Source organism: Lolium rigidum, chromosome 3, assembly GCF_022539505.1.
Source record: "Lolium rigidum isolate FL_2022 chromosome 3, APGP_CSIRO_Lrig_0.1, whole genome shotgun sequence".
Lineage (NCBI taxonomy): Eukaryota > Viridiplantae > Streptophyta > Magnoliopsida > Poales > Poaceae > Lolium > Lolium rigidum.
Genome location: NC_061510.1, coordinates 158,972,173 through 158,994,259, shown reverse-complemented (window position 1 = coordinate 158,994,259; position 22,087 = coordinate 158,972,173). Strand labels below are relative to the sequence as shown.

The window sequence follows — 22,087 nt, the reverse complement described above, 5'->3', positions numbered from 1 at the left end:
TGGCCGCGGATCGCCAATTTTGTCCGGAGTAGTGTCATTTCCTTCATTAAGAATACACCAGGATCATCACTGAGAAGCAAAGAACAAATGCATGAAGGCCACACCACGTGGTCCTAATCATACTTGCTAACTTGCATACCAAGATCACTATACATTGAACTGATGCAAACAGGATTATTTAGTCCACTTACTGTCCATTCGTAGGCATGGAGTGCCCTGCAAACACAACATCAACTTTGTACTTCACGAACCATGGCTCATACATCACCCGCATGCTTTCACCTTCCATGTAGTGGTAGTTGTAGCTTTTGTACCATGGAGCATGCATCAGAACGATCAACCATGGTGTTTCGCTCTTGTTTACCTGGGGGGGACTCCGCTTCAAGCCACCTGTACTGAGGAGTATATTTTCCTGGCAAACAATTAGCAAATCCTGTCAAGTTACCTTCAATTTTGATACCAGCTATCAACAAATATGGTGCAGAGAAGTATATATGTTTCTTCTTTGCCCAAAGCCAACATAACTTAATTATTCTTTCCTTCAGAATTGATCTTATGGTGCATAACAATTAAGTGTAGCAAACATCAGAGCTCCTGGCAACCCAGACCTGAATACATCACATCACAGGCTCAGGCTCACCATTAACCACACTACTTAAACCAGAACAAATCAAGTATAATGGGAGTAGCCTATCATGGGGTTTAACCAAATCCCAATGTGAAATATCTGCATGTTTAAATTCTGAACTATATATTCTTGTCAGTAGCATGAATCGTGAGATAAAGAACTATGAGAAATAGTGAAATGCAAATGAGTTCAAACATTCATGTTACTGTCAACACAAATCTTGACAAATCTTCAGCAGAACCAGATCTGGAAACTTGAGCCACACAGTAGGCATATTGACTAACTAAGGCTATACACTGTGCACAAACTTATCAAAATTTACCTTTCATTATTCACCAAACCAAAGAGAGAGAAAGAGAGATATATATCATCCTATAATTAGCAACACTAATAGTTGACACATATATTCTCTACAAAACTATTGAAGGAAAAAATCATCTTACTTGGCGGTAGGAACATATATACTGAAGCCGGAAGTCGGCAAAGGTAAACATGAATACAAATCTACTCATTTCATAAGGCAGGTTTTCGAATGCTTGATGGATGTTGTAAATAAATATTTATGGACACACTGAATGTCGTAATAAGATTTGGCAGGGAATCAAGCTCACAAAATTCGGAATAAAAAGTACAGTGACAAGCTTGAAAATACTAACCAGAACAAACTCATTAAGTGCCAATGCAATACTTGTGAAATGTTATAGCCCTCTACCCCCCACAGACTTCCCCCCTGAGGTGAAATGCATACCAAAAAATTATATTGTAATGTGTGTGCCAAAGTCTATTAGGTGCAAACAGCCTAGTCATTTATTAATAAGAAGTGTTAATCCTCTGCAGTTAGGAGGACTATGTACTTCATTAACTGAACAGACTTGGAATGGTATGGTACTACCAGTGTTTCAAAGACAGGCTATATGATGTATCAGATGACATGATACACAAACATATACCTCTGTACACTAATATCACTGCAACCAGACAACAAGTCGGTTAACTGGGAAGCAATGATGACAATACATAGATACCAGCACATAGGAAGCATGTCCCATGAAACAATTTTGCTTCTTCCGGTATGTATAAAACAACACTGCCTTAAAACATTCTAGCTTTCACTTCTCAATAGCTGCCTTAAATCATTCCTCCTGTAACACAAGCAATACGCGATGGATTAGTAGTGTAACATTATGTATTGTTTAGCTGCAGCCAACATGAATTAATTCTGAAAGACGGAACAATCGATAGAATGAGAGTAGTACAATATCTGAACAATCTAAGGTTTGGTACCCCCATCAAATATAACAAAACAAGACCAGTTGAAAAAAGGGGAAAACTAAAACCTGGTGTTAAGAAGAGTAGGTCATATATCCTCTGAGTGTAATGAGCCTGGAAAAAACCCCTAATCGGAAAAGAGTGTCACTCTCAAAGGTGCTGATGGCGCATAGACCAGTGTGACTCAGATGATATACATTTACTAACCCAGACATCCTGAGGAACAAAAGGAACAAATCCTTGTCAAGCAACATCAATCCTATAAAATGAATTGTAAGGACATAGGAGTTGAGATATATTATCAAGATAACTAACTGTTTCGATATAAAGTACAAAAAACATGATCAAACAAAAAACAATTCTCTAATTCATTTTATAGACTAAACAATCAAACAGACTTGATCGAAGATTCCCTTGATCTTTTCAGTTTGGTTACACAATATAAATGAGCACGGTGATATTAATAAATGAAGCTTGTATGCCCACATCAATAGGATATTATGAATTGAACTCCAAATACTTCAGGACAATACAATACAAAAATAAGTAGGTCATGCAGTATAGTAAAGTGAACTATAACAGTAATACCTTGATTTCACTCATGCCTAGGACTCTCGGTGATGCTACTCTTTTTTTGAGTGCAGTAAAGCTACACCCAAGAATAGCAGAAACCATTGTTAGTTGTTGCCACTGCCACTAAAAATCTGGGATTGAGCATTATTTAGCGGATCACATACTCATATGGGTTAACTGCATATACACGAATATATAAAAGTTTTCTTAAAGCAAAACAATACTGCTCACACCGCATCTCTCCTATCATCTTTGAGACAATAAATCTGAGTTAGAGGCATTGTGGTGGAATGGATATAACATATTTCAAAAAAATCGGAAAAACTCACAATTGAACAAATTAATACATTCTGAAATGGGACTACAAACGAAGAGTACAAAGCAGATTATAAAATTGTAATAAGCCATCAAGGCTATTGAATATTTAAGTAGGGATTGGTAGAGCACCCCTCCCTTCTACTAAACGAACTGATTTCTGTTCAGTATAGGCTAAAGGTGAAACGCGAGGCACCAAATCCTTTTTTTTTGTAGCACACATCTGCTTGCAACCATATGAAAACGAAACAAATTTTAACGAGAAGCACCCAATAAAAGAGAACTGCTACGAGACGGAAAAAAACAAATCAGAAATCTTCAACTGACCGTGCTTTGTCCCTTGCATGCTACTGGGCGCCTGGGGACTGGGATCATGGTCAGCGGCAGCCTTTTTGCTTTTGAGCGGAGTCGTCCACCCATTGCAAATGGGGCCGCCAGCATCGTCAACCGGTCGCCCGAGGCCACGCGCGGCCGGCTTACCTGCACTCCCGCCCCAAAAAAACCCGAGGAATGGATTAAGTATTGCTGAGATCATCCAGAATTGTAGCCAAATCTGCATACAGAAGTAAAATAAAGCAGGTCATATAGCCCCGAAGAAATGTCAACACACATGGCAGGCTCAAGCAACACATTAATCTTTGCAATACTTGTACCAGCAGCCTCGAGTAGGCAGTGAGCCAGTGACCCAGCCAGCAGGGCAGAGGCACACCAAATCCTCTCATCCAACTTCACTTTACTCACTGTAAGACCACCCAGGTAATTTACTTTCATCAAACTATACTTCAGAGCATCATTTCAAAACTCAAAATCTCAATAGAAAATTCTGGAGAAATACAAGTATGGAGATGGCATTAAAAATTTCAGAAGCATATTCGATATAAAAGCTGATTTTCTAGTATGCAACAAATAAAATATAGTACCTAGTCGTGATATTTATGCAGTGATTTCAGTATTTAACCGAGACACAAAGCAGCCATCTGACTTTGGGTTTGCTAGCCCAACCGTCCAAAAATTTAAAAGAGTGCGAGAGGTTTCAATATTTAAGACCAGGCACAAAGCAAGCTAGCTGATTGTGATTTGGTTAGCACAACTGTCCCAAAATGTAAAATAGTGGATACCAACACGCTTAACTAATTAGAATCACCAAAAGAATGTGCTTACGAAGAAATAAATGATAAGGTATGGAGAGAATACCTTCTCCCTCCCGCATCCGTAAAAGTATATTTACATCGCCGGCGTACTGTTTGATTCATATGGTTGCCCTGCACGGAAGTATAGCAAAGTCCTAAATAATCTCAATGATAGTTGAGAGAGACGACCAAATAGAAAAAAATAATTAACAATATGTAACATCAAAAGACAGAAGGGAGTAGATGCAAACCAGAAAATAAAAGATTTCACTTACAATTTTTTTATGTATGTTAATATTCAGATTGACTACATCAAAGCCTGAGAAGATGCATCTGGAAATATATCGGAAAGCGGCAAAAAGAAGTATGTAGCAGCAGAATCATGAATATGAAGCTACCAACAAATCTTACCGGGTTTGGCAGCCTTAGTAATGACCATGAATACGTAGCATATTTTATAATAGCTTGTATCTACCACTCGAAAGAAATCAAGTACCTATCAGTCTATCACAAGAAAAAATAGTTGCATCATATCTGTAGCTGGCCTAATAACTAACTATCACTGTCCAACAATACTATAGGATATGATATGGTATACACCGATGTTCTTAGCATGCATGAAACTAAAAAGCGTCACTAAAAGCTGGAGAAGAGATGGAGAAGGCAGAAGTGGCGGAAACATAATAAAAATTGCTTAACCCTAGTCCTAAAATTCCTACAACACAAAATGAAACATAACTGCATTTTAGGCTCTTGTGGGACAAGCTGGCACAAACATCATCCAAGTTATTTTTCTCCATCCCTAAATCGGCCAACTGCAGACCTCTGCCAGATTGTAAATAAATGAAAGAATCATCACATTCTTGTATAGTTGTATTCCAAAAATAGTTTAGTACTGTAAAATCATGTGTAAAGATTCAGTAACTTCAGTGTGGCCATGTTTAGTGCTTCCATTATAGTTCTTTCCCCGCCATCCTACGGGAAAGGAATATAAAGTCAAAATGGAATGAGACCAGTAGCGTAAGCACACTTCTTCTAGCTTAACAAATTGTAATCAAGAATTTTCAGAACGCCTCCAAAATGAAAATGCCGTACTGTAAGCCAAAACTGTTCCAACGGAAATTGTGGTCACCTGGCTCTAATGCTTGTTAGTTTTCTTTATCCTGCTAGCTGGTGGCCATTACAGCTGAACGCTGCAAAAGAAAGGAATAGACTGGACAGGATCTCGACAGTGACAGTCTCAAGCTCAATAGTTCCATCTCGACAGTCTCCATTAGGCTGTAACAAAACAAAAGAATGCTTTAATCAGAGCAATATTAAGAAGACCATAGAAAGGAAAATGTTTGAGAATAAAGGAAATGTTATACTCTCAACACCAGAAAATGATCTGAATTCTTTACTTGGCATACGTGAGTGAACACTATAAGTTCCTCTTGTACATGAAATACTTCTGTAAATGAAAAATCAGGCAGACATTTTTTATTCTGAAAACAAAATATAGGATATGCATCAGGCTGTTATGGTACTCAGATTTATACATGGAAACACTTTTTTAGTCCAGCTGCCATATTTAAGAATGGAAATACATGATGCCCAAAACTATTTAAGAATATATATATTCAAAAAAGAATTTTTGATATCAATATTTGTAGATTGTAGAGAACAAAGAAAGCAATGCAGAGGGATATGGTGCAGGTAAAAGAAAATGTCAGGAACCTAGGATGCCCTAGTTCTTTAGATTAAACGATTGGGAGGTGAACAAAATCAATTCAAATACTCACACAGTAGTGTGAAGTGGCACGACTCACTGCAAAGAAGCAAGATATGTAAAGAAACTAATGACAGAGCCTGCATAACTTTTTTTTCGAGAATGGAGCCTGCATTACTGAATAACTATCATAACCATCAGCCCCTATGCAAATGAAACAACATTGCAAGCGACTGAAAACTAATGCGAGAGACAAAAAATTAATGTTGTCTGTATTATGTCATTTAAAGAAAATATCTCCGCGTGATTCACCTAAACCATGTTTACCTCATATTATTTTACAGAAGATCTTTAATATCCATGTAATTCCTCTGCACCATGAATGCTACATGTGCCTCGCGGATTCAAGAATTGGTACTGAATCTAAATAACTCCAGCCTGAGAATTAAATGATACATCACTATCCTACAAAATGTTTCATTCATGAGCTGAAAATCAATGGAACCTATCACCTGCTCATCTTGCAATGCCAAGATAGAAATTAAAAACAACCAGATTAGCCTTGCAAGCAGCTAAGAAAATTATGGCTGTGCACAAACCAAAAGAACACCAAAACAAAGGTGCAACATGGTGGCGCCCAAATTAGTATGGCTATGCATAAATCAAAATATCACCAAAACTTGCACCAATAACAAACTGAAAAATAAAATACCCAAAGTATTTATGGGAACTGAACAAAATCCCAATTAGTTGCATCGTAGATCCATACATCTGAATTAATTTGTTATAAACTTCTTAAATTTAGTTGCAACAAGAAACAAATTTCTGTAGCCTAGGGCCAAGAAAGATTGGAAGCTAAACAAAATTTTCTTAAATACATGTAAAGATATATGAGGCATCTTATGACATCATGTTTAATTCAGCTGCACATGAAGACTGAAACATGCAGCAACAAAAAGACTGAAAGATGCTCCCAAAAAAGTTCAGATATATTCACCTATATGACGTCAGAATGCATGGATCCTTCCAATAAGGTAATCACTAATTAGAGCCAGATTACTCATAGGTATGATCAACCAACTCTTGTGCGTAAGACACCGTATCCAAGTCTTAAAATCAACCATAACAAATAGAAGGTTCGGATCTTTTCCCCTCATTAGATGAGAAATGGAATTTTAGAACGGTCGCAAATCTACAGGAAGGTCAGTAAAGCAAGAAGAAAAAGAAATTAGACACTATAAAAGTGATCATGGAAATGAGCTAGGATAAAACCGCCAAGAGATTGATCGGCACACCTTCATAGCTTGCAAATACATCAACACAAGGTAGCTTGTAATCTGAAATTACAAACATGGAGAAAAATAGCACAGTCGAAGGCTGTAAACTTCAAAGAAAAAAAATGCCACAACTCAAATTGCTTGCTGGCTGGATTTATTTTAAATAGTGGACTTTATGCCACCTACAAACTAATTTGCAATAAGTAGGATAATGACAATAAAATAAATCGAAATAAAGGCTAAATTGTTTTGCCCATGCATCCATTCAACAAAGGCGCATTCCATTTGAACTAAGCTACACTGAAAGTTTCTCTAGGAACAATCGAACTGACATCGAGAATGAGAAACCATTAGCTGCATATATAGATGCAAGTACTCATGAAATTTGCTGGATACGCATAGAAAAAACATGAAAATTTTCCTTACCTCAATGTGGAGTAAGTACTGGCCATCTAAATTCTGAAGCAAATAATAATCCTTGCATACAAAAGGTAAAAGTTATCAGTTCATCGGAAGTAGCAACTTGGGGATTTATAAAGTCAACAACAGAGCCAATCCCGAGTGTAAAGTGTTCCATACAATACATGATTCAGTAGCTTAGAGATGTATACTTGAGTTGAAAGAATGCATGTAACCGACATATATGATCAACTGGAGGCTACCATGTCGCTTCCTTCCGAGTAAGAATTTTGTTGTGCTCTTCGAGCACACACCGAGTAACATGATATAGTACGAAATAAAAAAAATACATATTGTAGAGATAGTTCATGCGAGTCATGGGTCATCTTTATTTTCAAGAACTGTATTAACCATTTTCTACACAATATGCAAGACAAGATTGAGGCAATACCTATACTGACGATGACGATGGATCCAGCGGCAGCCACGCCCTCCCAACGCAAGCGGCCTACGCAGCCAGTTCCTCTCGCTGCTCACCCTCCGTGCCACCCATTGTCATGTCCGTCGAGTACGAAATGTCCTTCGCCGCCGGCTTCCGGTGCCGCTTACTATGGTTGGTGGACCAGTTGCTTATTTGCTTCTGGTCCAGCCCCGTTGACTCGCTCCGGCCATGACAAAATATGAGAACGACCTGCTTGGAATTCTGTCAAACACCTTCTATGCATAGGTAAGCAGAATCTACATAAACATAATTTTCTTGGATTAAATCGAGAGCGTGAGAGAGAGGAGGAGGAAAATCATTACGAAGAGAAGATCTTGGGTACCTACATCGAAAATCATGTCATTCCCTCTGTTGCTCCGTTGAGCGTTTGGGAAAAGAGGGATCAATTGGAGGTCTCCTTTCCACTTGCAGTACCTACGTTCGAAGCCAACACTTTTGTTGGCCCCGGGTGATGGCGCCCTCCATGGCCAAGAAGAGGCGGATGAGGAAGAGATCGAAAAGGAACAAAATAATCAAACGGAGCACTCAAAGACAGAGAGGAAATAAAGAACCGTAGAGATCATATCCCAAAACACCACCAAGAAGCACAGGGAATAAGAACGGAACGAGAAAACCACCCAAATGAACCAAGAACCAAAACGAAAAAGCTCTAGCTCGCCCGGACGCGCGCTTGCCGCCTCCGCCGACGGCCAAGCAAAGACGCGGGCGAGGAAGGGGCGCGCCAGAGCTCCCTCGCGGCGAGCGGCCTTGGAGACCACCTCCCTCCGCGGTACACGGGCAGCGGCCCAAGAACCAAAACGAAAAAGCTCTAGCTCGCCCAGACGCGCGCTTGCCGCCTCCGCCGACGGCCAAGCAAAGACGCGGGCGAGGAAGGGGCGCGCCAGAGCTCCCTCGCGGCGAGCGGCCTTGGAGACCACCTCCCTCCGCAGTACACGGGCAGCGGCTCATACTGCCCGCCCGCGTCGCCTTCTCCGGCCTGCCACCTCGGCCGTCCCCGTCCGGCTCCATTGCTGGGAGAGGCGCCGTGCCAACATTGGGAGGAGGAGAGAGGTCGTCGTTGGGGAGGAGAAACGGGATTGGGGAGGAAAGGAGAGCCGCGGATTGGGGAATTTTTTCACCACGGACTGATCTAGGGTTTTCACCAACCCCACGCTCACAGGAAAACGAGGGGACAAAGGCGACGTGAACGAGCGGGCTCGCTGCCTCTGCTCGCCGTCCCCACACACGCTAGGTCCCATTCGTCATGGACCTAATAAGACAAGCAAAAGGTGAAAAGAAAGTTACTCGATCGAACGGCTGTAGTGAAAAGTGGGATGTGGCTGGGCAAAACCAACGATCCAGATTCATTTGCCCCTCTCAGACCCCCTGGTTGAGAGGGTAGTCTTTGAACATTTATAGGAGAAATGCAGTGCACAGACCAGAACAACAATACAAAACCAACACTGTGTGAGTGCATTGAAATACTGACCCACTTTGACGGATAATCGAACGACGTTAGCCACGCGTTGATAGCTAGATACGTGCGTACATACCCATCTGCTTACCAGCGTTCATTCGTATGTGTTTAAATATCAATAAAGCTCAAAGTTGCCCTATGAGCTTTTTGTATACGTGATTATCAAATTTTGAATTTGTGTTGTATGATTCTTATATGTGTTTGAGTTATGAAATATCATTTCACTTATATTGTGGTTTCTTATATTCACTTATTATTCATAATTCAAATTTTAAATTCAAATTCAAACTCCTATCAAAACCCTAGATTCAAAAGAGGTCATGTCGAAATTCATCGCACTCTCGTTACACTAAACCCTAATTGCAACGAGAGAGAAACCCCGATCCCTCGTAGGTTTTATGCAGTTAAGCTTGAAAATTTCCCTCGTTTTGCGATGCAATGCACAACCCTTTGCTACATCTACCCAGCGTTTGTCCCAAGTCCTGGGATGCTACATTGTGCGTGGTCACCACAGTTGGTATGCGAGAAGAGTCTTTTACCTTAGGTTGGAAACCTAGTTAATGGAGAGAAAATGTGTAGGAGTCTAACAGATGTAGTAAAGGATTCTCTAGAAATATGATGTCTATTCACTTGAGAAAAATGTTGTCCTATCTTTTAGTGTGATAATTCTTTATTATTACTATTATGATGCATCATTACTAATACTATATATAATTTCTTATATACAACCAGGTATGGTGGGTAAATTTCCGGAAAGGACCGTTAAAGTCCGGGAAGTTTGGTTGGACGAGTATGATGGGGACATGATTGATGTCCTACACGCGCTATTACTTGAATGCGGGTGTGATCCCCCTGTTTGAGTAATGAAGTATGCTTATTATGATGGCACCGTCAAGGCCAAAAGCAGAGTGTGTATACAACTACCCGCTAAACTGGGCATGAGCGTAGTCATGCCATCCGGAGAAGCTCACAACATTAGGCAGCCTATCGCATCGCCGTGTTTAGGGCCATCAAAGGGAGCATAAAACCAAGGAGATGATAGGTACGGAGTTTTCTCATATTCCCCACAGCGAAGAGGAAAGTGATCCTATCTTAAACCACTACAAATTGGCGAAGAAACATCCAGACTTAGCAACCATGGATGCCAGCGCTTGACCGACCATGCCCTACTCCACCGCTTCCATGAACGCCGGTGACCGACCATGATGCGGCTCCCTACCTCCCGACGGCGATTAGCATCCGATGGCAATACCGTTCGACAGCGCAGGGGGCTAATTGTAAAACTATCATCAGATCTAGATCTAGGGTTCCATTTTTTTGGGAAGAATTACATGTGGCGCACCTTAACTAGTTACCCGTGGCGCATACCTGTTAGGCGTGGCACGGTAGACGTGGCGCACGGTAGTAAAATTCCATGCGGCACGCCTAGCTTTTTTTTTTATAGTAGTGTATGATCTAATAAGGAACTAAAAGATAATACTTTCTCCAACCCATATTATTTGATGCTAAAATGGATGTATCTAGTAATATGGGCCGGAGGAAGTACTTTTTTTCCTTGTTTGAACGAGGAATTGTCGAATTATTAGATGAACTAATTCCTGGAGCAACATCCCTTTTACATGGAGAAGATGGCGGGACAAAAGAGCTAAAGCCGTCGCCGTCGCTGTCGTTTGGCGGCACACAATAGTCTTAGCTAGCATCTCGGTTCTCCCAATGGCATTTGGCGGCAATAATCTGGGAGGTTTTAGCAAAGCAGAGGGTGCCCCGCGCAAAAACTCCACCAAATCCCATCCTAATCCGCCGCTGCTACGTAATGACTATAGCCCCAGGACCAAGCGGGACGGCGACGAGGAGTGCGCAGTGACGCGGGCTACACCGTAGCACTCCAGCTCCAAGCAAAGCCACCACCCGGTCCCGGTCTCGGGTCTCCCCTCCAGAAAAAGAGAGCACACAGCGCAAAGCAGAGCAATTCAAAGAAGAAAAGAGAAGGGGGACGACGGAGAAGACAGAAAGGGAGAAGAAGAAGAACAACAACAAAGGAGGTCGCGAGGAGTTCATCCATTCATCCCGCTGCCGGGTAAAGTTCATCGTACCTTCCTTTGTTCCTGCTGCTAAATTCATCCGCTCAGGCCCGGAGGGAGCTCGGTTCAAAACCTGGAGCTTGTGCAAGTTCAGGCGGATTTTCCCCTGACATGGATTCGGGCTTGTGGAAGTTCTTCGTGGGGGATTCCGAGGGTTCTACCTGGTTTTTTTTTTCATTTCTGGGTTTTAATTTTCGGGTCAATGGGTGTCCCTTTCGTTGATCAAATCAACAGGCATGCACAAGCTGACTAACTTCTCTTGGTTTGGAATTGATATAGTAGCAGCGAGAGCGAGGTAGTTTCCTTTTAGTGTCGTTTATTCATTTCATCTAAACGGTCAATACCAACTGAGAAATCAGCAACCAGTAAACCACTGCTTTGCCAGACTTAGTCGTGGTTAACAACAAATCCTACTCGTGTTCTCAAAAGAAAAACAGCAAGTCTTTCTAGTATGCTCCACCATCATGCTGCTTATGAATTGGTAGGATCTTAGTGTTCAGGAATACCCCTTAGTAATATACTGATGGTTATGTGCAGGGATGTAAGCTTGCATCCTATGTCCGAGCAAGACATATACTTTGGCAAAGACAAAATTGTTCTCTTTGGGAACCCAGAAGACACTCCATGGATATCACCGACTGTGTATTCCTTGATTGTTTAATTGACAATTAAGACAATGCCAGGACATGAACTTGAGATAGCTGATCCTTGTTTAGTGATGATGTTTCCTAAGCTTTCATAAGAAGTGTGATTTTAGGATAAAATATTGTAAATTCGTTGCCTTTTCCTTTCTAAAATAACAATAGCTACGTGCCTATATGGAAATCATGTAAGGTTAGGTGGCACAGTCGCTGAATTATAGTAGGCATGCAAAGGACAATCCATGTCAATGCTTAATGATCATGGCTCTTGTGCTGGCTATTATGGTGGTATGCCTCCACTGCACAAGGGTGTTCATCGATGGCGACATGACAAAGACATGAAAACCGGGCTGACTTTCAGAATATGAGCAAATGCAAACCAGCTTGAATTTGTTGTCCTAGCTTATCTTGTTCCGTAATGTGGAGGACTGCATGTGTGTTGAGCTTTTCGGTTAATCTGAATACCACCCAGCAGGCCAGCATTCCAGCAAGTTCGTATTCCCTTAAAAGCCTGTACTTATTTGGCTCTCAAACATAAAGCCGGGAAAGTGCCTCATGGGTTGGTCTTAAATTCAAATACTCACTCTGCTTAATTCTATTTGTACTTATGATAAAGGTCACGGCTTCAGCTTCTCTAAGCTGTCCCTCTTTTTTTTTCAGCTGGCTCTCTTTCTGTTCGAAATTTGTACAGGATAAAATCTTGTGAAGGGCATAAGCATCGGGAGTGGAATAGACTAATCCTGCTGAACAAAAGAACCCAAGAGAGAATCTGCTCTGGATTCATCTTTACCTACAACGGAGGGACTTCTGCAGAGTCGGCGACATCTCCACTACCATGGAAGCTCTCGATAGCATGCATCACAGCAATGCAAGCATACAGCAAACCGAAAAGCCGGCATCAATTCCTTCTGAGAGTCAAGATCCAATCCCCGGAAATTCAAGAAAAGTTACCTCACAACTTGACAGAGCACCAGGACTTGAAGAATCATATAGGTCATACCGTACCTGCATCACCAGAAACGTTCTCCCAGTTGGATCAAGTTCAAGTATCCGGCAGTTCATCGAATGGCAAGATAGATCTTACTACTTCAGCAAATAAGACTGAAGAAAACAATACATCTGAGAATGGTTCATCCGGTCATAGTACTCTGGTAACAACTGAAACAAAATCTAACGGGGACAACATAGATCATCACAAGAACATTGCTGCCATCCCAAATGAGAAAGCAGAAACTGAAAGTAAGTCTGAAAGGCCATACAGAGGTCTTGTTGACACTGCTGCACCATTTGAGTCTGTTAGAGAGGCTGTCACCAAGTTCGGAGGAATTGTTGATTGGAAAGCATACAGAACTCATACGTTGGAGGTAATGCCACTTTACTAGCACTGCATATGGATGTTCTTGACAAGAACTAAAACATAAAAGAAAGGTGCACATGGAACCATGGTAAAATGTGTACATTTATTTTGCTTTATATGTATTTGCATCCCACAACAGAAATGTGCTTTCTCTATTTGGACAAACAGTAGGGACAAAGAATATGTTCCATTCATGATGTTACGTAACACACTTAAATTTTAATCGTGCAGATTACTACGTACTATCATTAAAGAACTTTGTTTATATGCAGAGACGCAGGGCAGTGCAACTTGAACTTCAGAAAGTTCAACAAGATATCCCACAACTCAAAGAGGATTCAGAAAATGCCGAGATGGCAAGGACACAAGTGGTTGAGGAGCTAGAGAGAACTAAAAGACTTATAGAGGAGCTGAAGCACAAACTGGAAAAAGCAGAGATTGAACTGGACCAATCAAAGCAGGACTCTGAACTTGCACAGCTTAGGGCACAAGAAATAGAACATGGGATTGATGATGGAGCTAGTGTAATAGCCCAAACCCAGTTGGCAGTTGCGAAAGAAAGAAATCAAAAGGCCGTTGAGGAACTGAAGTTGGTGAAGGAGGAATCAAGATCAACATGTGAACAGTATACTACCTTAGTAAGAGAAAGCGATGTTGCAATCAAACGAGCAGATGAAATTGCTTCTGCTGCGAAGGAAACTGAGAAGCGAGTCGAGGAACTCACTTTAGAACTAATCGCATCCAAAGAAACGCTCGAGTCGGCCCATGCCGCACATCATGAAGCAGAAGAACACAGACTTGGAGCAGCTTTGGCAAAAGAGCAGGATTGCCTGGCCTGGGAGAGAGAGTTACAGCAGGCACAAGAGGAGCTACGGCAACTCAATGAACAACTCCTATCCAAAACTTCTGTGGAGTCCAAGCTTGTTGAAAATACCCGCAGTCTACTTAGCCTCAATGCTGAGATGGCCGCCTATATGGAAAGCAAATCAAGTGAAGAAGTTGGAGCAGTTCACGAGAATGGTTCTGATGAAGCTAAAGAAATCAGTAGGTCAATCCAGCAAGCTCTAGCATCAGCAAGAAAGGAGCTTGAGGATGTTAGAGGAAACATAAAGAAAACCAAAAATGAAGCCAACTTAATACGAGTTGCTGCAGAATCACTCAATTCAGAGCTGGAGAAGGAGAAAGCTTCACTTGTTACATTGCAACAGAGGGAGAGTATGGCATCTATAACAGTTTCTTCTCTAGAAGCTGAGCTCAACAGAACAAAACAGGAGATAGAAATGCTATACACCAACGAAGCAGAATGCCGAAGAAAAATGGTAGAGGTTCCAAAGATGTTGCAGCAAGCAGCCCACGAAGCAGATGATGCTAAAGTGGCAGCTCAATCAGCACAAGAAGAACTGAGAAAAGCCAAGGAAGAAGCCGAGCAAACAAAGGCTGCTGCCACAACTGCAGAAATAAGGTTACAGGCAGCTTTGAAAGAAATTGAGGCGTCTAAGGCATCTGAGAGGCTAGCACTAGTGGCAGCTCAAGCATTGCAAGAGAGTGAGGAGGCAAGAAGTGTTGAAGATTCTCCTAGAGGAGTGACAATTCCAGTAAGCGACTACTATGCCCGTAGCAAGAGGGTTCATGAAGCTGAAGAGCTCGCCAACAAGAGGGTGGAGGCAGCGTTGGCGCAAATAGAGTTGGCAAAAGAATCGGAATCAAGAAGCCTGGAGAGACTACATGAAGTGTCCAGGGAGATGGGCCAAAAGAAGGATGCTCTCAAAATCGCGTCACAGAGGGCTGACAGCGCAAAGGAGGGGAAACTTAATGCCGAGCAGCAGTTGAGAAAATGGAGATCTGAACAAGCACAGGTTCGGAAAGCTCATGAAGCTGCGAAACATGCAGTTAATCCTTTGAGTGCTGAACACAAGGCCTCTTACCAGGGAGATAAGGAAGTTCTTACTGAATCAAAATTGCACATGTCAGATAACAGCAGGGATGGATTTGTTTCAGAAAAGAAGCTACAGAAGAAGAAATCATTCTTCCCGCAAATGTTTAACCTTTGGTTTAGAAAGGCACAGACACAAACATAGAGTTGGTCATATGTACAGATGTATCTTGCTTTACGCGTGCAGCGTAAAATTGTAAATGGTGTAATAAGTCAATAAATTGGTTTTCCAGAACCTTAGAATTTGTTGAAAGACACCACACAGTAGGGTGTACCGTTTGTTTTGTATGATTTCGGAAATTTATTGGTACTTAAACCCTTTCTATATTTAACATGAATGGATTGGGTCAACTATGCCATCAGTATTATAATGGACATTTCTGTCTAACCAAGGAGGTTGAGAAGAGGCAAGATCCAGCAAATTAGGACAAAATAAGTGACAGGCACTTCAGAATGATGGGTACATTCATTGAACATGGTTTACAACAGGTTTCCCTGAAGAAACACAGCTTTGCTCACACAAGTGGAAAAATACATGCCACAGCAATAACACAAAATACTGCTGTAAAAGATAAATAAGTACTCTGGGTAAAAAACAAAAGATCATCCTTACCCTGTAGGTCTGCAACACTAAGATCCAAATCCAAAATAATCTACTACCCAACGAATTTGATGTTTATTCAGTAAGCATCAACACATTTTATGTGGTTGCGTTCTTAGCAAGGATCAACAGAAATATCAATCATTACAAAGTGCAAAAGTGACACAGGTACAAATTCACTGTGGAACTTATGGTAGGAAGAATATCATTATAGCCAAGGGCTTGATGTATATGAAAGACAAAATTTTCATGTTAAGAGTATTCTATGCGAAAACATGAAAAAGGAGGGAAATTTTATTGCATTGTATTTACTGCATGGATCCACATGAGTTGTAGGCTATTCCAATACAAAGAAAACGCCTATAGCAACATGTCCTCTATTCCCTAAGAAGCTGTTGTACCAGCTGAAGGTAAAATAAAGTAAATTGGACGGGGATTCTTGACAGCATATCTTAGTATCTTCATGAAAAGGGAAATTCAGAGAACTTCAGTATAGACGAATTAATTCAGGAGCTCTGATTTACCAAAAAGGAAAATAGAAAACTATAATATTGGTATGGGTCCAAACTATAATATTGGTATGGGTCCAAACAGATACTTGGAAACTTAGGACAAAGCAAATTTTTAAACGCTAACTTTTTAGTAAGTCTACAAAGGCATGCTTTCAAAAAAAGTCTACAAAGGCATTATAACCCCATAAAATTAAGTTCATTACAAGAAAAAAAGACCATTAGGTACAAGATAAAAAATCCAGATTAATTCAAAACTTAGGAAATTATCATTTTGAATTCAAGAAATAAGGTACATAAGTTCTTTTTCGACCTTAAACATCAGGAATGGCTCCTGCTACATAAATACTAAGGAATGAAGTTACAGATGATTCAGATAAACAGTATGCAATGCACACAAATTTGATAGATCTGATGTTAAAGAACCCATCATTTATTTATTGTTCAAATAATTATGTGGTGTCTACTGTTCAATATAATTCTGGTATCCCTTTGAGGTGCCAACTGGCAAGTGCTTCTTTCATTCTTCCTTTCTTTTTTGAGCATGTTCATTCACAGCTTGAAGAACACAATTAGGCTATATGTAGAAGAAGCTTAAGGAATCTCCTTTCCAAGATAAGAATGATAAGCGCCAAATGTAAGCGCAAACTTTAGAATTATAAACCAAATACTAACTGATGTACAAAAAGAAGGTTAAACTTCCATTAGAAGGAAAAAAATATTCGTTAGAAACTGTGAGCACTGTGATACAACTGTAGAATTGTGGTAAGAATGGATAAAAAATATGCCAGTTTTGGGCCTCGTGGCTATGCGCAACAACGAACAAAAGGGGCACACTAAGGAAAATGATCATACTAGAAGAATTGACAAGAGAAAAATCAGAGTCCGGAAAATAGTCACTTATCACACAGAATGGGAAAAGTCTAGGTTCAAGCTAAAAAGGGCTCCATGACCGGTATTAACAAATGAACCCAGTCTGAGTTCTTGGAGACTTGCTAATCAATGTCAAGGACACATATACACACCTTAAGACCACTGGTTCATCTGAACCTAGGGATCTATTCTGGTTTCTTCACAAAAAGAGGCACCTTCAAAAAATAAATGTGGTGCTTCATAGGAATGACGCCACAAATCTTTATCATCTGTACCGACATCCAATTCATCTTCCAATTTGTGATGAATTAGTAGCGAAAATTCCTTAATTCCTTAGTCTGTACCAGTGGTTGGATGACGATAGACGATCTTGACAAATATGCTTTATTTGCCAGTGCTGTTGTTAGTGATATTAGCCTGTATGAACTTTAGTATACAAAACCGTCGATGAAGGCTACTTGGGCACAAGTTGGACTGTAGATTGGGAACCTGGAAATAAGAATCAATCAAGATTCAGCCCCTATTGTCATCATGTAAAAGTATTTTAAGCACGTGGTTAAAGACATCCATACTTGTCGAATGCAGCTTCCCTTCCATTGCCACCTTTTTCGCTTGGCAGGATGAACAGAGAAAAGGACCGCCCCAGGGGTCAACCCGTGAATGCTTCGGCATGTTGCCATGAACAGAGACACCCTCACCAGGCTTCATCTCCAATTGACAGACTGCACAATCATGCAGTTTGAACATATTTCCTGCTGGATAATTCATATTCAACCTGGGAACCAGTTAAAACTGGTTTAGTCTGTGATTTGTGCAATCATATGCATATATGTATATCCCATGCACAAATCTTATAGCCGAAAATAATCATAAAGTATATGATTCAGAATGAATAAGGACAAAAACATTGTTGAATATGCGGGAAAAGTAGATTTTCAACAAGTGCGATCATTCAGAAAGAAGAGGAGATGCTTTGTCTCACCAGAATAACGTGACAAATATCACCTACATGGCTACATCTAACAAGGAAAGTACCATGACACGCATGCAAACTGACAAGTGCCACTGGCACTTAAAGGACGTCTATGATACTTATATGCCTAACCATAATACAGGATACTGATACATGTTCCCAGTATGTCCTTTAAATGACAAATTCCAAATGTCCCCAGTGTATTACAGAAATACTAACCTCTGAGCAAGCATTGCAGAGCCCTCTTCGTAGAGTTCCTCCACAACATCGGGTTCAAAACACCCATTGTCTGTCTGTTCTTCAGACAATTCATCAGAGGGTCTCCGCCGGAATAAAGCTATGATGCCCCCTTTCCCATGCTTCTTTATCGGTGGGCTTAGCTTTTCTGGAGGTAATATGTCGACTACTATGCAAGTAGTATCATCTTTTAGTCCCTTCGAGCTCACAGCTTCCTACATAAGAAGATCATGACTCGTAAGCATACCAAGATATGCACTACCCAGAACTGATACACCTGGGATGTACAAATGTTTCAGTACTTTAACAATTCGATTTGCAGCAGCTTCAGCTGGCAGCCCCCTCGTGTAGTTCAGAGCTTCTTGAAAGCTCAGTGCATCCCACACACCATCACTAGCGATGACAAGCCGCCCTCCGGCATTAGACAACTGCAATAAGTTTTGATGCATCAGATCTCAGATATATTATGATTAAGAAGTGCAGGTTTAATGGTTTATAAATTAGCCGTTTTATTATTGGCATCAAATATAATCTAATGACATGCAGAATCTTTTCCACTAGTGGTTCTGATATGAAAAAAGTATGTGGATTTCATACCTTTACTTGCTTCACATGTGGGACAGGAACTATAAATTCTCCAACATCGGTATCACCAATTGACCTTGATAAACACAATCCACCTGGCCAGCATCTGAGTGGACCGATCTGAATAATGATTCAAGAGGAAAAAACTGAATTAAAAATAATCACTGAAACTACATCTACAGTAGGGTATACCAAATTGGAAGAAAGAAGTATCTATTAACTTGGTAGTAGATGGTTGTTAATCTGGTAGCTGAAAAACATACACAAACTAAAAGAACATACCCCAGCACCTCCAGCAATATTTATTCTCCCAACTTCACCACCGCTTGCAGTTACACGCTCCACCCTGTAGCCATGGACCATATTTTAATCACAAAGCTAATGAAGCCTGGATGTTTATAGAAAAATGGAATTCTGGATGTATGCACATACTCCTCCTCATTGGCATCCAGGCGGTGATCAGCAGATAAAGAATATACTGAACCTTCAGCAGATTCTAGAATACAGCGTGAATCACCAACTGATGCTACTGTGACAACCCATCCATCTATTATAACAAAGGTCACTGTGGTCCCTGATCGTGCAGCTGAAAACAATATAACAGCCAGTTTACAATTTACACCGCCAAACAACAATACTGAGGGTGGCATGTAATATATGCGGCAAACACTAATACGGTATTTTTTTATAGACACACAGACATTGAGAACTACTATACTATGGATGATAAATATGTGTAACTGGCATGCTATTAAAAAATCCGCGTAAAAACTGTAATAAAGATGATGCACACATATCATCCTGGCAGTAGTGTTTACAAACTTAGAGTTACAGCTAATGAAAGAATTATACCTTTTGTTTGGAAGTCCTTATCTGTCTTAACAAACCCTGCCACTAGTGCCCTTGGAAGTGCAGCTGTCCACTCCTCACTTGTAAGATTTGGAGGAATGGCAGCTAACACATTGTTTGAGAGATTCTCTCTCGTGTATATGGCAGCTGCAGGTCCATTGTGGCCATCGAAAATCTTCAGGGAAGAAGGCAGAATAATAGTTCATGTCAGACTAGCCACCACTTCAGTTGGTGAAAGGAACATTTAAAAGTAGGTGGCGCTATTGTCTTAACAGTAAACGCATAATTTAACACTGGATTGTTACAATAATAATCCATTGTGAATTGAGCTTACCATTACTGTATGTCAAAGGACCATGTTGAGTTGATATACAAAATTTAGTACTAGGGCCCTATTCACATTTTCCAAGTGCTGGAAGGGGGAAAGATCCAACACAGCTAGGACGTTTGATTTGAATATACCTAGGCTCGATAATCCTCTGACCACCCAAATGACAGACTTAAAACAATTAGTATAAGCTGACATATGTCCCCATGTGCCTAGATGCAAACAGACCGCAAAATAAGGCCTGTCAATCATGCACCTCTATGCAGAAGATAAAATAATACGCCGCAGCAAGCACAGAGTTTCATGGACCAAAGCATTTTTCTAAAGGGTCGAGAAATTGTGATTTGGACATATTCACAGTAACACATTCTAGGTTGTGAAAGATGAAAAAGCCACATGATTCATGGATTTGAAATCACCGCTGCTTAGCTCCTCTAATTAGGATGTATGACGATTGAACTGCTTACAGAATCAATGTCACTGGCAATTATATCAAAACAAATAGTGGACAAACTGAACGAGAACAGAATGGCAAACACATGAATGCTACTGCAGAAGTGAGAACACAGGCATCGAGGCATTACCGCAAACACCGAGATGGTGTCGTCGTCGCCTGCACTGTCACCGGCACCCTCGCCCGGCGTGCGGCGGCACTTGGGCACGAGGAGCGTGAAGTCCTCCCCTTTCTTGCTCTTGTTGGCCTCCCCAGAGAGGATGTCCGGCTTCTCCACCCTCTGGTTGCACAGCTCTCGCTTCAGGAGCACGGCCAGCGGCACACCTGAACCATCTGCCACGGCGTGCAACTCCATGGGGTTGAACATCCGAATCTCCCCACACCCCGAATTCTCCAAGTCCAAGAGATTGGACGGAGTTGATCTACAGCAGCGGCGAAACGGCCCCGAAATCGAGCATGCGGAGACACAACAAGAAAATGGATCGACCAAGAAATTTGGCCGTACTCAAGAAACCACACGACTGTAGGAGACGAGCGGCGAATCCCGATGGCCAATTGCCCTAACGCGGCATGGATCCCGGACTAAGCGGCTTGGGCAAGAAGCAGCGGGAGCATTGACCAGAATCGGATGGATTCGCTCCAAAAAGCCGCAGAACCTGGGACAAGAAAACCGCCGCTACTTATTCTGCGCAGGGGGGCGGGGAGAATGCGATTGGGCAGAGCAGAGTCGGAGTGGGAGGCAGCGAATGCGATCGGGAGGAGGGAGGAGAGATTTGGGGGGGATCGGAAGCTCGGGACGGATTAAGAATGGTGGGATGGATTAGCTGGAGGGGGAAGGGAGGAATTAGTTAAAGCCGTTATTGGAAGGGCGAACGGCTTAACGTGCGCGCCAGGAAGGGCACGCAGGATCGAGCTGTCCATTTAATTTTCTGGATTACCTGTAAGGTTTCTTCCTTATCTAGTCTCCCTCTGCAAAAAAATTCTTAGAAATGCAGATGGGTGTAGCTGGTTTAGAAGAAGAAATCAGTCAGCTGTTGTAATACATGTCGACAACTTGTAGTACTACATATCTTGGAACACATCCAGCAGATCTCATTGTTGGTTTCACACGCGATTTGTGTTTCATGTTCAGTTTAACATACGCAAAACTTTAGAGTCACTCCTTGTCCTTAGATTTGGCTTGATCACATTTATATATTTTAATAGTTCCATGTGATTCAAATCAATTGATTGACACAATGGCACAATCTTGTTGGAATAGTAAGCGTTTTTAGATTAAGTATAAGTATCTAGAAAACGAACTTCAAAGGTACACTAACAAAATGGATCACATTAGGCAAACTAGAGTTAGGACAACCTGCATAGGGAGGTACATGCCCTGCCGCTTTCCACCCTTGAGGACTCGATCT

At 41.3% G+C, this 22,087-nt stretch overlaps 2 protein-coding genes across 2 annotated transcripts; one reads left to right on the top strand and one right to left on the bottom strand.

Moving 5' to 3' along the window:
- The first annotated feature begins 11,017 nt into the window (after window positions 1-11,017).
- Window positions 11,018-15,596, top strand: LOC124702575 (protein WEAK CHLOROPLAST MOVEMENT UNDER BLUE LIGHT 1-like). Its single transcript, XM_047234727.1, is given in 4 exon segments — window positions 11,018-11,334; window positions 12,671-12,904; window positions 12,906-13,343; window positions 13,609-15,596. Coding segments are annotated over 3 exon segments (2,334 nt in total). The 5' UTR covers window positions 11,018-11,334; window positions 12,671-12,814; the 3' UTR covers window positions 15,415-15,596.
- Window positions 15,597-17,257: 1,661 nt separating this feature from the next.
- LOC124698507 (probable protein phosphatase 2C 12) lies at window positions 17,258-21,585 on the bottom strand. Its single transcript, XM_047230991.1, has 9 exons — window positions 20,809-21,585; window positions 19,900-20,071; window positions 19,480-19,633; window positions 19,330-19,393; window positions 19,060-19,167; window positions 18,765-18,890; window positions 18,445-18,677; window positions 17,825-18,027; window positions 17,258-17,741 (listed from the first exon to the last, which is right to left on the bottom strand). The coding sequence occupies exons 1-9, from the start codon at window positions 21,043-21,045 to the stop codon at window positions 17,707-17,709; spliced, it is 1,332 nt and encodes a 443-aa protein (XP_047086947.1). The 5' UTR covers window positions 21,046-21,585; the 3' UTR covers window positions 17,258-17,706.
- Between the last annotated feature and the right edge of the window lie 502 nt (window positions 21,586-22,087).

Excerpts from the sequence above, each read along its gene's own strand:
- LOC124698507 (XM_047230991.1), bottom strand. The coding sequence starts at position 21,045 with ATGTTCAACCCCATGGAGTTGCACGCCGTGGCAGATGGTTCAGGTGTG. Across the intron at positions 18,028-18,444 it reads TCTGCAATGCTTGCTCAGAG|GTTGAATATGAATTATCCAG; the intron begins GTTAGTATTTCT and ends ACTGGTTCCCAG. Across the intron at positions 17,742-17,824 it reads AGGGAAGCTGCATTCGACAA|GTTCCCAATCTACAGTCCAA; the intron begins GTATGGATGTCT and ends TCTTATTTCCAG.